General features: G+C 39.3%; 2 protein-coding genes across 3 annotated transcripts; one reads left to right on the top strand and one right to left on the bottom strand.

Annotated features, from left to right (window-relative positions):
- Window positions 1-2,904: 2,904 nt before the first annotated feature.
- LOC116718673 (EGF-like repeat and discoidin I-like domain-containing protein 3) lies at window positions 2,905-12,620 on the top strand. Of its 2 annotated transcripts, none has more exons than XM_032560866.1 (10): window positions 2,905-3,086; window positions 5,960-6,085; window positions 6,169-6,300; window positions 9,673-9,786; window positions 9,898-10,079; window positions 10,155-10,310; window positions 10,409-10,553; window positions 10,955-11,139; window positions 11,253-11,408; window positions 11,807-12,620. In XM_032560866.1, the coding sequence occupies exons 1-10, from the start codon at window positions 3,017-3,019 to the stop codon at window positions 11,948-11,950; spliced, it is 1,410 nt and encodes a 469-aa protein (XP_032416757.1). In that variant the 5' UTR covers window positions 2,905-3,016; the 3' UTR covers window positions 11,951-12,620. The 2 variants fall into 2 exon arrangements, with proteins under 2 accessions (XP_032416757.1, XP_032416756.1); XM_032560865.1 differs by having other exon boundaries at window positions 10,937-11,139.
- A 200-nt stretch (window positions 12,621-12,820) lies between these two features.
- Window positions 12,821-15,632, bottom strand: LOC116718676 (uncharacterized). The gene is made up of 4 exons (XM_032560869.1): window positions 15,466-15,632; window positions 14,894-15,071; window positions 14,583-14,803; window positions 12,821-14,330 (listed from the first exon to the last, which is right to left on the bottom strand). Exons 1-4 carry the CDS (start codon window positions 15,562-15,564, stop codon window positions 14,025-14,027), a joined length of 804 nt encoding a protein of 267 aa, XP_032416760.1. The 5' UTR covers window positions 15,565-15,632; the 3' UTR covers window positions 12,821-14,024.
- Between the last annotated feature and the right edge of the window lie 619 nt (window positions 15,633-16,251).

The raw sequence follows: 16,251 nt of genomic DNA, 5'->3' as shown, positions 1-16,251 counted from the left end.
AGTATTTTTTTCTTTGCGTTTGATAAACGTGCGATACAATTTGCAGCACGTGTGGGAAACGTGAGTTCTGACGCAGTTACATAAGTTTGCACCTTCGCCTAATTTGCATATGTAGCGTTTATTATCAGTTACTCTTGTTAATGTGACATTAAGAGCGAGTCCTCAGTGAGTGTTTAGAGTATATTTCACTGTACATCTTACACGGCAACGTCAAATGTTACTTTGGTTATTATTTTTCACTCACGGTATTGTAGTTGTATAAGGTTTAATGTTGCTTTTTATTATTATTTAATTTAATTGTGTGTATTTTTGAGATCATATAACATCTTAATATTTATTTGGGGGAATAAGTCTATTTATTTGACAGAAGTCAGTGTTGCAACTTCGACATAACATCCACATGATGGCGACAGAGTTAAACAAGTGGCTTACATTGAAGTTTAAGTTTCAGATTTTATTTAATTTTTATTGAATCAGCAACTTTTTTTTTCTAAAAGAACATAACACACAAATTTCCCAGCAAGGAGTTTAAATTCTGAAAAATCTGTTCTCATTGACATTTTAAATAATAATAATAATAATAATAAATAAATAAAATAAAAAAAACCCATCAACAATCAGTTGGAAAATCTTAATTGGCATTACAGCATGCCAAATTAATTGGCATTCTAATGGACAATTTATTATTGGTGATCTGCTCCGAATCGGTGGGAATGCTGCATTGTCTATGATTCATATGACAGACCAAGCAATAAATGACCTCAGGTAGCCTGTATAGCATTAAGGCTAGCCTGAGCACATAACGTCACATCCAAAATACACATCTCAAAATGCATACTTTTAAAACAAATAGATGCAATTTGGGGGAAACATTTGATAGTTATTTATTTTAATGTAGATAATTTAGTGATTTCTTCTGATGTCAGTGTTCCAGTCTCATTCAATCCTCTCTTATCCTGCAAATAAATGTAAATAAATGAGTTTGAGCTGGTGGGTGCGGTCTCAACCAGAACCCGGCTCCTAAATCAAATTTTGCTAAGGGCTCTGCACATATAAAATGTCAATAAGTACTACTTGCACAGTTTTACTTAATTTAAAGATTATATTTACCTATTTTGTTTCCAGCTCATTTAAATACAAGTGCATTTTTGGGATGGATTTTTTTAGCAGTCATCTAATTAGTGCTCCTGACTAAAGAAAGAAGAGGCCTTAGAAATAATACAGGCTGGGTTCTGTTCTATTCCAGCTCTGTTGGCAGCACTCAAAAGCTGAGTTTTCCCACAGGGATTAGGTGGAAGTACTTCACTGTTTCCCTTTTTCAAAATTTTCCACAAGTGTGGAGGTTGGTGGCGGGGATGGTGAATGATAATTTATTAGTACACTTTCTGACGATTCGTCTGACTTTTTAATGCCTATGTGTGCTACTCACGCACAGTTCTCAGAGGAATAGTCTTTGGGGGCATTGGCCCTCTGGGATACACGCTAAAACCAAAACCCTACTGCCATCATGACACGGGGAGTACAGAAGACAAAGCCAGTGTGTGAATGATGTTGAAAAGTCATGAAACCATTAGGAAAAAAGTGGTTTAGTTTCCCAATTCCTCCATGTCATATCCATTTGCCATTTTGTGTCATGTGTGTGTTTCCATAGGCATAAACAAACAATTCCATACCCATTTAAACATGGCATATGGATTTTTTAAAGTCTTTGTAGTTAAGTAATTTCACAAACCAGGGAGGTATAGAGTTGTGCATGTTTTAAAGTACAACCAGTTTTATAGACCTTCATTTTAATTCAGATCTCTTTTTGGGCAAGTCACTTTTTATAAATGTAAAAAAAAGAAAGAGTCCTTATTAACTTAAAATTACCTTGGGTGTATTTTTGGTTGCAAATTATATTTATCAAAGCATGTAGCAGATTATGAGTGAATCGAGAAAACTTACTCTTACTCTCCAGCGTGTCCCTAGAAAAAACTCACTCATATGACCCTTAGGACTCAAACAGATGTATATTTGTTTTATGTTTACTTTGAAAGCTTAAATATGTTTTTTTTTAATTAAGAAATTAAATATGTATCATTTTAGAACTACCACATTTTTTTCATTTGATTTTTTTTCCTTCATACATTTCTTATACCATTTTTGTAATAATTGCACCCCTATTATGTCAAGAGAACACAAAAAAAACAATACATTGTCTAAATATGTGTAGTTTAAACATTTTTTGCCGCAAATTTTATTTCTAAGCAGTAATGCAATAAAAGAATTGGCTCAGTTTTTAACTCTGTACTGTTCTGTTGCTAAGTAGTGATTAAGTAAGTCATTTCAATGAAAGTTTTATCAAAATTCAAGTTTCAACCCAGTCTCAAACTGAGAAGGTAAGATCAGGTTTCCCCTAAGTGACCGTCAGAGGGGACTGCTCTCTGCTGAGGGTAAAGGATGAGAACAGAGGTGTCCGTTTTAATCCAGATGCTGCCCATTACGCTTTGATAGATCTGAATGGAAACCTGAAAGAAACAGTGGAAGGTCCACCATTTTCATAAATAAATACATAAATAAATGTTACAATGCACCGAAGCCACATTCATCTTTAAACTCACATTCTTAAAAAAACCCCATTATTAACATGTACCTGTGAAGGGGGTCAGTATGGTGTCAGTGATTGCAATTTATAATCACATGTTGCAGAGAAATTATTCTGTCATTCTTTAGGATTCCCTTTTTTTTTTTTTTTTTTAAAGAATTTCTTAAACAGAAATAACGTTGAAAATAATGAGCAAAACATCGTCTTCCAAGCTCCCAGCGCAACGTCGCAATGACGTCAACTCTATCGGGAATTAGCCAATCAGCAAAAAGATCCCAGCTCTCTCTCTCTCTCTCTGGAGTGGCTAGTCCGTCCGAATGCTGATATTTCCGACAGCACTTTAAAGCAGCGCTTGTTGAATTCAGGGTGACGCGCAGCTGTGACCCAACAAAACTCCTCGGAACAAACATAGTAAGGGGGGGAAAAACAATTATGAAAGCTACAGGTAATATAACTACAGCGGCTTTAGGATCCTTCCTTCTGCTGCTTTGTTCAGCCAGAGGTAAGTCTTCTCTATAAATCTGAAACGGCACGTCTCACATCAGATTTACTGTCTTCAAAACTTCTCGTAAGATTTTATAACTTTTGGGTGTTGGCTCATAGGAACCTTTCTGCAACTAAATGTAGACTCCATCAGAGCTCTTTTCCCCCCATGGGAACGTGCTCCTTTTCCCGTTGAGATGTAATTTTTTAAATACAGTAGAGTAAAAATGATGATAATTAAAAATCGGCTTAGGAGTCTGTTTGCTTCCTGTTTTGTAGCCTATAAGCCAAGGTACTAGTATATGGAATTAATGAATGAGAAACAATAGTTTTTTCAGTTGTTTTGCTGAATGTGACTAGATTATAATTGATACACAAGTTAAAGCCTTCCTTTAGCTACCAGGTTATTATTGTCATGAAAGAAGGATCATTAAATGTGACTTAACTCTGTTATTACAAGCGCCACTGTTATTACTATGGTCTATTTTGTGCAGAGGTTTTTCTTTTCTTTTTTTCTGTCAGAAACCGGTTAGTTAAATAAAGGCTTGCACTGGATTATGCGTGGTTTGTATTATGCGCCAGTCGCATTACACTGCAGGCTACACAATGCTGTGCAAACATTGAGTCACGTTCTGCTACTAAACTTGTGATCTTTCAAGAAAAGCCCACAATAAGTATTTCTTCAGATTTTTGTTGTTATTTTGACATTGAGAGGTTTTTCTTTAAACTCTTTTTTTTTTTTTTTTTTTTTTTTTTTTTGCCCAGTCCCTACATCTGAACATAATGACATATTGATCAGTATGGTTTCAATGAATCATGAAAGAGAACAAATGGAGTAGACCAAACACAAGCAAAACTATCTGACAGTAAGAGAGGTTTCAAAGTCATGTCGACAGCATAAAGATGGCACCAACACGTTAAAGGTTTCCGCTAATCAGCTTTATTTTGTCAAACTGTGTTGTTTTGGTGTTTTTGGTGTTAGGACACATTTCCCTTATGTGATAATAACAAAGCATTTTGAAGGTCTAATTTAAATCGGCCCATTGATAAGGTGTCATGTAGGTTCAACACTGGTATTTGTTGTATTCAGCAGCCAAAGAAGTTCAAGAAAAACCCTGAAGAGCACTGCAGAAGTAGCATTAGAAAGAACATCTAACCGTTTGTATGCTAAATAGAAACAAATAAAGAGTGACCCAAGACACTTTCCACTGGCAAAGATATGCGCAAACCAAAATATGTTTCCTGTTTTTCTATTTTATTTTGTAGTGTTTACGTTTCTGTGACTGCTTTCTGGTGTTGGAGGTTGTGCAGATGGTGCAGGAAATAACACCATATGTGCTCCTGTCTGCAACAAGCAGGCGCCAGCTGTCCCACTCACCTAACTTCTGGCCAGCCTGCGGATGTGCCGCTGACCTGAAGGAATTACAATGTGCTAGTCAGCTTTGCAGCCACCGCGTGCTTTGGCTTACTCGAAGAATTGACCTCTTTCGCCGTCATGTTCTCAAATGCACACTTGCTCGTCAGCCGCATGTTGTACAGGTGTATCCTCAGCTTCTCCTGAGCCGCTGCACTGAAATGTTGTGTAACTGCTCAGAGTCCTGGAAGAACGGCATGCTTCTTCCAACCCAACTAATCCCACTAGATCCTAATCCTGAGGATAAACGTAGTCGGTTGTCTCTGACGGGTTCACAGCGGCGAACTAAAGTATTTACAAATATTCAAATATTTGAAAGTTATGATTATTTATCCTTACCTGTCTACACATTTTGTGGGTATTTTTTTTTAATCAGTTGAAACTACTGGGTCTTTGTGGTGTCTTGTAGACTCTGTCAAAGTGTCGAGCTTTGAAATGTTTTTCTTGCCTTTTTAGTGCGCGCATGCAATTTTTCCATAATAGCGGAAAAATCACATCCACTGTTTTTTTTTGCAAAAAAAAAAAAAAAAAGCACATCAGGCCACAGATCAGGACAACCTTGTTTCTGTATCAGTATTGTAATTTCAAGGAAATATAAATGAAGTGACCAATCACTGCAAGTCAAATTCCTTGTGTGTAGGCGCGTGTGTGTCTGTGTGTGTGTGCACAAACTTTGTGACTAAAGACGTTTCTGACTGTTTGTATATTACTTAGTCTGAACTTCAGTGAAAGGATGTCAGAATCAAAACACTTACAGGTTAAAAAAATGTAGAGATGAATCGAGAAATTGCCTGATGACAGAAATCAGCTAAAGATTTCAACTCTGTAATCATTTTGCTTTTAGTTTTAAAAAACAGCATAACCCTGTTTTGCAGTGACTGTTCTGTTGCACATGGCATTGTGTTGCCTCTGCTAATAGTATTTAATTAAACACTCCCCATGACAGAAAATTATGTTATCAGTGCTTTTTTTATTGTCTTCTTTCATTATGCGTTTCACATAAATTAACCACAATTGGCACGTCAAAACTTTTACTCAGTCCATCGTCATGGATGTGACGATGGCCAAATTGTCCCCTTTTGGCCAATTTGAGATCAGGTGAGGTTGCTTAAAAAGTATTTCTAAGAATAGAAACACTTGTGGCTTATTTGAGATGTTTCTGTATTATTAAGTGAGTCAGACACAATTTCTTAACATTCAAAGTTCTGGTCCTGGAGCTTTTTGTTGTTGTTGTTGTGGTTATGCGGACAAGTTACAGCAAACTTAGAAGATGGCAACTTCAAAGCAAGAACATCATGCAAGCAGTAGAATTATAGTATTAAGTCGTAAAACGTCACATTTGTTTCTCTTTAATAAATGCACCAAAACTAGAAACTCGCAGCAGCACATGTTGTCATTCTTTACTTTATCATCGTTTGCTAAATGTTTTCTCTGTCAGCACTAATCCTCAGATTGTCCGTTCTCCTTCTCGTGTTCAGGCGACTACTGCGAGGTGAACGCCTGCCACAATGGAGCGACGTGCGTGACGGGAGTAGGAGAGGATCCTTTCATCTGCATCTGTGCCGACGGCTTTGGTGGGGACACCTGTAACCTGACGGAGACAGGTAGAGTAGAGAAGGCAAGTTCTGCTCGTGAAGATATGTGTGGCAAAAGACTTGAGAGATTTTGCCCGTTCTACTTCCTCCAGGACCGTGCAGTCCTAACCCGTGTAGGAACGACGGCTCCTGCGAGGTCATCGCTCCGACCAGACGAGGGGATGTTTTCAACGAATACATTTGCAAGTGCCAGCCCGGCTTTGAAGGAGCGCACTGCCAGATTAGTAAGTTGCAGCTGCCTTTCCTTTGCTCGCTACTTTAGATCGGCATTACAACTCCTGAGTTGGTTTTTGCTTTCATTTAAGATACCGGTAATTGAAGGGTTTCTTTTTAACTACCTGGTACTGGCATGGAACATCTCTTTTTTTTTTTTAGGAATACACTGAATAGCACTTCTAATAAAAAAAGAAAAACTTGTTATGCAAGTGAAATGAATATTAACTTTTGGTGTAAAAAAAAAAAAAAATAGTGCAGTATGAAACGAAGGCTGCACGTTGGCGTTCAATGAGATCTTCACGGGGTGCTAGCACAACGTCAGCAGTGAAAGAGATGTGCCTGCTCAGGAGATGCATGAAAGGGTCTCATTCAGTGGAATCTGTGGTGTTTTTGTTTGGCTAATCAGTGAAAGCCCACTCTAAGTCTCTTAGCATTCAGATGTCCTCCTCTCAGGGTCAACACTTCATCTATTTGTGCTGAAGCTTGACCCAAACACATGAAGAATTTCAATTACCATCTTGGCATGCAATTACAGTAGAAACAGGTGTTTTATTTTTGCAAAAAAAAAGGGATACTTTGAAAACACACACGAAGGAAAAACTCAAGAAAATACTCAAAACTGTAGAACTATTTATACTTTATTTTTTCCAGAGGTTCTGTTGCTTTACTGATGAGATACTTTAGTGAATGAGCCTCCCACAAAGCCCACTATCTGACCAACAATTGCTCCTCGTCTGACCGAAGAGATTGCAAAGCAACCTTGTTTGAACTGGTCAAACCTGTCCCATCTAACCTGAAAAGATCAAATCATAGCGTGGACTTGAAACTTAAGCATTTTTGGTCATTTTTAGTGTTATCCGCTTTATTCTAATACCCAGAAAAAGGTTAAATAATAACAATGAAAGCAGCTGCAGGGATCCGCAGCTCAGTTGGGAGAGTCTGCAGAGGAAAAACTGTTAGTCATGTTTTCCATGAATCTGGACTTTATGGCAGAGTGGGGCAAGACTGTTGAACTCCTAAAAGAAAATAAAAATAATAACCCTTTTCCCCTAGCTATCATTCAAAACAGCACTCAAAGTTTTAAAGTAAAAGAACAATCTAAACACATCATATAACATGGTAAAGGCTTCGGCAGGGTGTGTTTATTGGTTTTTCTGCAGGGTCAGGGAAGAAGGATGTAGCTAAATACAGAACAGTAATAGAAGTAAATTTGTTAGAGGCTGCAAATGAGTTGAGGGAGATTCAGTTTTGAGCAGAATAGCAACCCTGAACATACAGTCAGAGCTGCAATAGTACAGTTTATTGGAATAACCTCCCATTCAGTCTAATTCATCTGGAGCTATTTTGGAAAGAGCAGCAGGCAGAAATGTCAGACACTAGATGTGCAAACCTGTTGGAAATACACCCTAAAGGTCTTGCCAGGGTGTGTTGTTGTAATGAAACGTGAATAGGTTTAAGGGATATAAATAGGCACCATACGCTAACCTATTTTGGTGTCTGTTTCTCACCCAGATCAGTTGTAATACATGTAAGCTGCCCTGAGCCAGTGATGTCGCAGCTACTCACGTATTTGTTTCTAAATTGTGACCAATCGTCTTAGCATTTACAGGAATAAGACCAAAACAGAGTCACCTGACATTACATCAACATGTTGTCTGCTTTAGTTTGAAATCCTCTGAAATCCTCCATCCTCAGTGAATGGGGGCAGTTACAGTTAATATTAGGTTTTAATATTGGTAGACCTTTGCCAGCAACATGAATAAAATATGTCATTGGACTTTTATTCTATTGCATAAGTAAGAGCATAGAAGAAACAGTTGTTATTTTCTGGTGTTGCTGTAACATTTGCCTGGCAGTGGTTCAGAAAGTTTGTAGATGGGTTGTGAGGAGTGTCTGACGAGGTTTCTTTGAAATAGATCTAGACAGAGGGCAGGGACACTCTGATGACCTCAGCTCCCCTCACTATCCTCTGCAGGGCTCTCCCAGAATACCACACTGAGCTACAAAACACGTAGACCAGGACTTTGCAGTTTTACATCCTGGTTACCATCCAACCCGTTGGATCAAATGAACTGCCCCATGGCGATAAAAAGAAATGTCAAATTTGCAGTGTTACTGCCACATACTTTTCACTTTTTTAGCGAAGGAATTTTATTTTAAAGTTAATATCTGTCTTTGCACTGTTTAATTGGCCACATTAGCCCAATCTTGTGAGTTCCAGTGTTGATTCATCTAGAAATTAAGACTCATACAGAATGTAGGGTTTATTAATAAACAATCAACTTTAAAGTAAAGGCTGGACAATGTTGTAGAGAACAGACTGGATTTCTCCAGCTTGAATTAATAACAGTTGAATAAACCTTTTTAATTTCTTACTACACAGTTTTTTTTTTGTTGTTGTTGTTGTTTTTTTGCCTTAGGATACATTTTTACAGTAAGAAAATAAACAGTTCCAGCTCTTTGTACTTCACGCATTGTTTATTGTTCCATTGCCATGACTACTGTTACTAGGAAATGATCAAAACAAAAATAATAGTTAGCGTTTTGTGCTGTTGGAAGACTCAAGTTCAGCCAATGATCCAACAACCACAGTTACTCACGTATCTTTTTGTGAGAATTACTTGCCAACCTTGGTTGGCATAAACAACCAGTAGAAGTAGAGTTCAAGACATGAAGCATAAGCAGACAGTAACTTTACCTTCATAAAACATGCCTGCATGCATCATTTAACAGATTCAGTAGACTGTGATTCAGCGGGTCGTTTTAGTTTGGAGCAGATCCATTTGTGAACAACAAGAGGTACAACGACCTGGTTCGGTTGGACTGGGTTCTCAGTCCAGACATTCAGGCTTCCAGGTCAGCGTAATCTTTCTGTCTTGGCTGAAGTCACCCATGTGCCACTGACCCATCTGTCTGTATCAAGGGTTGTTTGGGTTGTTCTGGCCTGTGAGCTGCTTTCCTGAAACATGTGACCAGAACACCTGTTTGTTTACCCACCACCGGGTAAGAAGAAGATGTAAACAACAGCCTCCAGCGCCACCATAATGAAGTGTCTACAGAGAGTTTCATGGCGTCATTGCTCCTCTGGTTGCCTTATTTGCCGTGTAAGAGTGCCATCTTGTGGAGACATGCTGCAGACATGCTGTGTTTCAGCTGGGGCTGAACTCCTGTGTGATGGTTCAAAACCCCTAAACATCTCATTTACCAATTTACTTTCATGTTAGTTTTGGAAATGACTCCCGACATCACTTATTCCAGTTGTAATTATGGGGGATGATGATGATGATGATGTGTCCTAACAACTCACTGCATCAGATCTCTGACAATTATCACAGTTTTTCTGTGTTGAATATTTTCTTGCTGTGTTTTTTTTTCCCCAGATGTGAATGACTGTGCCAAAGATCCCTGTAGAAATGGAGGAACCTGTCGGGATCTCGACGGGGACTACACCTGCCAATGCCCGTCACCGTATGTCGGGAAGCAGTGCCAGCTACGTATGCTCACCAGTTACACTTTCTGCATAAAAAAAAATATATATTAATCAAGCATAAGCTCTGAGGAAGAGAAATATAATTTGTGAAGCTAAGTTGATGTTTTCATCCTAGGTTGCATTACCCTGCTGGGTATGGAAGGAGGAGCCATTGCGGAGTCCCAGATCTCTGCGTCCTCTGTGCACTATGGTGTTCTGGGTTTGCAGCGCTGGGGCCCCGAGTTGGCCCGACTCAACAACCAAGGCATTGTTAATGCCTGGACGTCAGCCAGCCATGACAGGAACCCCTGGATTGAGGTTGAGACAAGTGAAGGTGAAGGCTTTTAGGCATGAGACAATGAGCCTTCAGTGCAATCACTGTTTTGTCTTCAGATTAACATGCAGAAGAAGATGCGTCTGACGGGCATCATCACCCAGGGAGCCAGCCGCCTGGGCGCGGCAGAGTACATCAAGGCCTACAAAGTGGCCAGCAGCCTGGATGGAATCAGCTACGTCACTTACAAAGGAGACGGCATGCGAAGAGACAAGGTCAGGTGGTGACTTTGTTTAACAAAACTACCTTTCATTTCTCATTTCCTTCAGTGAACTCAATTCTTTCTATTCCTCCTTGTGTTTGTGGGCTGCAGGTTTTTGTGGGGAATGTTGACAACGACAGCACTAAGACCAACCTTTTTGACCCTCCTATCGTGGCGCAGTACATACGCATCGTCCCCGTCGTCTGTCGCAAGGCCTGCACCCTGCGCATGGAGCTGGTGGGCTGTGAGTTAAATGGTAAACAAGCAGGAAACGGCTACATATTTCAATAATTAATTTGATCTGCTTTGTAAAATGTGGCCCTTTGAAGATGGTGTAAAACTGCTTTCCGGGAAAACAGAGTTAATGTAAACGGGTTTTAGTAATTTTGTTCTTTTCATTACCTGCGTTTTGCTACTCTCTCTTTACCTCTTTCGATTGCTGCTTTTTTTTTTTAATAACGGCATGGTGTCAAATTGGTTGAAATCATCTGCGGCGGGTCCTTTAAAAGCTGGATAAAGTTGATTCTTCTTTTCTTCTGGGTGTATTCACTTTCTCTTCCCTCTCTTTTCTGCTCTTTCACTTTGTTTTCCCAACCCCCCTTTCTTTTTCTTTCTTTTCGTTTTGCTTCGGATTCACAGTTTATTCAAACACGGCAGGTTGCTCCGAGCCCCTGGGAATGAAATCTCGACTCATCTCAGACGATCAGCTTTCAGCCTCTAGCACTTACCGCACGTGGGGGATCGATACCTTCACGTGGCACCCTCAGTTCGCCCGGCTGGACAAGGCGGGGAAGACGAACGCCTGGTCTCCCGCTCAAAACAATCGCTCCGAGTGGATCCAGGTAAAATAAAAAAAATCCAGCGATCGATGTTGGATTGATGATCGGTGTCTTTGAATCCAGTTTAATCGGAAAAATCTTACTGTGTTTTCTTTTTTCTCCTGCTCGCTCCTTAGGTGGATCTCGGTAACACAAAACAGCTCACAGGCATCATCACTCAGGGTGCGAAGGACTTTGGGGTGGTGCAGTTTGTTTCAGAGTTTAAAGTTGCTTACAGCAATGACGGAGAGTCTTGGAGTATCGTTAAAGACGGAAACACCGGCAGTGATCAGGTCATACATGCAAAAATACTTGAAATGTTTTTTCTTTTTGTTCTGTAAATTAATATTGGCACCTCTGGCAAATATGTGTAAAGAAATAGGAAAAAAGCATACTGTTTCAGCTGCTTTGAGCTTTTTTATTATTGCTATGACTGTAAATATAGTTAAATTTAGATAAATATTGTAGGTGTTCTTTTCTGACTTCTGAATTTCAATCTTGTCTTCCAAAACACCTCTCTGGTTGTGAATTTAGACAGACGTTGCTGCTCAGTCTGATAAGTATTTAACTTTTATGAAACTTCTGTTTCAGGTTGATCATAATACTTGTGCTGCCTCAAGTGTTTACCTCAACACCGGAGCAGTTATTTTGGCTTTATGCTTAAAAGTTCGGTTTGAACTCTTATCTGCAGATTTTCCAGGGAAACATCGACAACAACACTCACAAGAAGAACGTGTTCGAGCCGCCGTTCTACGCTCAGTACGTCCGAGTCGTTCCCTGGGAATGGCACGAGCGCATCACTCTACGCATGGAGCTGCTGGGCTGCGATGACTAAACCGCTGATCTTTCCTCGTCCGTTTCTTCCTCGGAACGTGGATCTCATCTTGACGCTCTGCGGAGACGACATCTCCCGAGTAGTTTGGACATTAACACTTATAGCACTTTCTCATTAGTGACTTTTTTATGTTTACATGGCTACATTAATTGTCATTCCAGCCTTTGATGAATTACAAAGCACTTATTTGATTAGTTCTAATTTTAATAGCTATGGACTGTGTATATATATAAGTATATATATATGTATATGTATATATATATAAATGTCTTTCATTTGGGTAGTTTACAGCCTGAAAGGATTTAACATGGTTTTTAACAGTATCCAGAGAACAAATGCTAGGCTCCATTTTGGCGATCTCCGACTTATGCAAAACTTGCAAAAATATGTGAGGACTTGTGAAACACAGGGCGAGTATTATTTTGGTATTTTTGCCCCAGAAAAAGAGAATATCCAACATTAGATAGCTGGACTGGTTTCGCAATTGATGGTTTTTATGTCATTTACATAATTTTCTGTTTGTCACTGCTTTAATTTGATTTGTACAACAAACATGAAATATATTGAAAATATTCAAAGACAACAAAAAAATATTGTTCAGTTTTGTTATTTTTTTTAACTCCTTGTTGGCCTGGAACTAAGATTGTTAATAAATGTACAACAAAATCTCTTCAGTGTGTGCTGTGCATGTGTTTTGAAATGTGTCACCAGACTGTCATTGCCTGACAATTTGAAGAATCCAATTCCTTCCTGGGGATAATGAATTGCGATGCGTCAAGAAGGGCATCCAGAGTAAAACACCATGGAGTGGTGGAGGCTGCTTCCTTAGGATCTCCGCAGTGTAAGGGGCTCATCACCAAAAAGCAACTCTGAAACTTAGCCATTTATTTTAGGAGTTTCACTTGCATCTTCTTTTACATTCATTGCCTCAAAACCAACCTCAAAATGAACTAATCTTAACAGAAATTAAGTCAGTCCTGCATGTGTTTAATGCACGTTTCACTGTGCAGAACGTTAATCACCCCTCTATATGTGTATAAAGAGTTAGACTTGATGTTCTGCAGATTTTTCTAATTTTGTAAGTCAATTCCAAAAAAAAAAAAAAAAGCAAATCCATATATACAAATCTAAAAAATAAAAAAAAAAATCATTAAATGAAACGTAAAAAATAAATTCACACATCTTTATGGTATGAAAAGATTTTTAGAATCATGAATAAATCCATTGTTTAACCTTTTTTAAGTCAATACAATCTTTGACATGCAGCAGTGACACAGAGAAACACCTAAGGTTACCGTTCAACATAAAAACATTAAACATGGTCTGAGTTGAGTCATGATAGGAAGTTACTTTAAATGAGAAACATTCAGATTGGACAAACAGCCGCTTGATAATAACTGGTGCAGCCGTTAAAAGAACAGCAGTAATAGATTTGTCCTGCAACTGAGCATCTGAGGGTCAATCTTCAGTCTCTGGTGAACAAATATTCAATTAAGGACCATCTCTCTGCAGTGAACAGTACAGGACTTATATCTCTTGTTATGACAGCTTTCACCTCTCACAATGTGACATTTTACGCTTGGAAAAAAAAAGGAATGATCTCTAACCGCTTTGCAGTGCAAAGAGGTGCTTAGTGTAAGAAAATCTCCCTCCACCCTGGATGCTGCCAGGTTTCGAAGCCCTTGTGTATTTTGAAGTTATTCCCATTCGAAGCATTACAATCTTGATGTTTTCATAAGCCTAAAGTGATATGAAATTTGAAAAGGCTGTGAAATGCAAATCTCGCTTTGGCAGCATATGTAGTGCCGTAAAGTGTTTGCACATGGAAGTAGTTAAGAGTTTTTGCCTTGACTGGGGAAATTTTGCAGGTTTTGCTACCAAAATGAGCCTCAGCAAGTACTCCAGTGACTAACTGGTTTTTTGACAGCAAAATGTTTAGGAGGGAGTAGCCTGGGCCAATAAAAAAACACTGTTAGGAGCAAAAATATCCAGTATAACAGATCCAATAACTCCAATCATGTGCAGTGATGAAGCTAACCCATGTCTTATTCTCGAGGTCAACGACGTCAAACTTCTACACGAACTCTGCTTCAAACAGAACCCTCTCGATTTTCATCCTGACCTCGGTCTTCTTTGCGGGACTCAACTTTTTGAACATTTTCACCAGGTTCATGAAGTAGAACTCGTCACAGTCCTGAGGTTTCTCCAAGTTCACTTGCAACATTTTGTCCCGTTTGGTCACGGCCAGCTGACCAAACGGTCCCTCTTTCTCCGCAGCATCTTCGCCGATCGCCGTGCCCGACAAGCTGCTGCGCCCTTCCTGCTCCGCTCTGCTCAGAGAATCCAGAGCCATGTCTTCACTCTCGCTGTCATGGGTCTCCTGCAGAGACATTGACACCAAAATTAAAAGACTGTAACAATTTCCTAATGAGTCCTTTTTATTAAACAGCATTCGCTTTTGTAGTCAGGAATTATCTACAACCATCCTTCATATTACTCTGTTTTTCCCCCCAGTTTCTTTTATGAAGTGATACTGACAAACATTGAATGCAACATCTTAGGAGTCCAACAGATTAATCAGAAGTAGCCGGAGCGTTTGGTGACGAGGTTAAATGTCCATCAGTTTTCTTACCATGAAAAATGAGGGAACAGCTTTCTCTCCATCAGTCAGTATTTTGGCTCTGTTGACTAACGAAGCTCCATCCTGTGGGTCGTCTTGGTTCTTTTGCATCTCTTGGCAGAACTCGATGTGTTTGTTGAAATCGTGCTTGCTTCCCAGCATGGCTATGCAGTACAGACAATGGTAATGTGGTCGTTTGGCGCAGTCCAGTCCACATTTATGGATTGTGTACTCTGAAAAACAGACCAGCCAAAGGAGAGTGTTGATAAAGTACTGTAAAATCGGTTCATTTACTCCCTTGAAAAGAAAAAAAAGTAGATTACCTCCAACATGACAGGCTCTTTTCAGGTGATACTCTAAATGGAGCATGACTTTGGAGCGCTTCGCAGGCTTGAAGAAGGCCGGTGTGCAAAAGGGACAGTGATACAGGCCTGGGAAGCAGCAGGTCATGCATTTCTCCAGAATAGGGAAGGCCATTCCTCTCTGGATGGTTACATGAAGCTTAAAAAAAGAAAACGAAAAGCGGAAAAACTTCAATTCAAAATGATGCGTCTACATTTGCAATTAGCAAAACCTGGTGACCCACAAGTGCTTTGAATGAAATGCGAAATGCCTGGACGGCAAAAAACAGAACCCCATACTCCACGCATGTTATTTAGGATGCAGAGGTCTGCGCAAATTAAACGCAGTAAAGCTTCAGAAAGACACGAACAATCCACATTTACAGTAGTTAGGTAACACGTTGAGGAGCTAGCAGTACAATAAGCGACCACGACTTGGTACAAATGCATCTTTATTGGAGTAATATGTATCTAGCCACTGACTGAGGCTAACTCGGGAGTGAAGCATGCTACTCTTGAGGTACAAATCTATAACTGCAAGCATATTTCATTACTTGTCGAGGTTGAGTGTCTTCCATCTTTTCCAAAAGTTGTTGTCCTCGTCTGCTTCTGTTCTTCTTCTTCCTCCTCCTCCTCCTCTTTTCATTCAACATTGGTCGGCAAGTAGCTGAACGGCGCAGTAGCTCCACCTTCTGGCCAGGAGTGCAGGTTAGAAAACAAACAAATTACAAATTAAGTAAAGGCTTGACAAATTTAGTTCTTATGACTAACTGGTCTTATGAACAGAATACAGTGTGCGCGTATGTTTGTTTGCATTTATTTAAGCTGTAAGTGTGTTAGGTTACTGTCAATAAAAAGTGTTAATGCCCGCAGGTGGTGCGTTCACGATCCAGTCCAACACGAAGCAGCAATTTACCATATAAGCGGAATGAACATTGTTTTAGAAGAAGAACCCTATGTTGTCTAAATCTCCATGGAGTACTGCTGCTTGTGTTTATTTTCTTGGTTGTTACACAACCACAATGTTACATGATCAATTTGTTCTCTATGTATTAAGTCCAGTATGTTCTTGCTACTGGATAGGTTTTGTTATCATCCCTTCATGTACACTGCAGGGGATTTCAGCATTTCTGAAATCACCACCTCTCCTTTGAACTCTGTCAATTGAACCTTTTGCTGACTGTGTTGCCAAATTGTTCATATTTCCTACTTAACTGATATGTAAAATTGTGTTTGTATTTGCCAACATATTTGATTGCATAGTTTTATTGTCATTGTACAAAAGCTTTTGCTTAATGCCTTTTGATTCAATATTCAATCCATATAGCTGTTTTCCAAGG

The sequence above is a fragment of the Xiphophorus hellerii genome, chromosome 4, assembly GCF_003331165.1.
Source record: "Xiphophorus hellerii strain 12219 chromosome 4, Xiphophorus_hellerii-4.1, whole genome shotgun sequence".
Classification (NCBI taxonomy): Eukaryota; Metazoa; Chordata; class Actinopteri; order Cyprinodontiformes; family Poeciliidae; genus Xiphophorus; species Xiphophorus hellerii.
The sequence above is the reverse complement of the archived record's forward strand: the minus strand, read 5'-3'. Positions and strand labels throughout refer to the sequence as shown.

What these genes read in the sequence shown, in the direction of transcription:
- LOC116718673 (XM_032560865.1), top strand. Translation starts at nt 3,017, where the DNA reads ATGAAAGCTACAGGTAATATAACTACAGCGGCTTTAGGATCCTTCCTT. An exon ending in GCTGCTTTGTTCAGCCAGAG is followed by an intron (nt 3,087 to 5,959) that starts GTAAGTCTTCTC and finishes TCTCGTGTTCAG; the next exon opens with GCGACTACTGCGAGGTGAAC. An exon ending in CTGTAACCTGACGGAGACAG is followed by an intron (nt 6,086 to 6,168) that starts GTAGAGTAGAGA and finishes TACTTCCTCCAG; the next exon opens with GACCGTGCAGTCCTAACCCG.
- LOC116718676 (XM_032560869.1), bottom strand. Translation starts at nt 15,564, where the DNA reads ATGTTGAATGAAAAGAGGAGGAGGAGGAGGAAGAAGAAGAACAGAAGC. An exon ending in AAGACACTCAACCTCGACAA is followed by an intron (nt 15,072 to 15,465) that starts GTAATGAAATAT and finishes TCTTTTTTTAAG; the next exon opens with CTTCATGTAACCATCCAGAG. An exon ending in AAGAGCCTGTCATGTTGGAG is followed by an intron (nt 14,804 to 14,893) that starts GTAATCTACTTT and finishes TCTGTTTTTCAG; the next exon opens with AGTACACAATCCATAAATGT.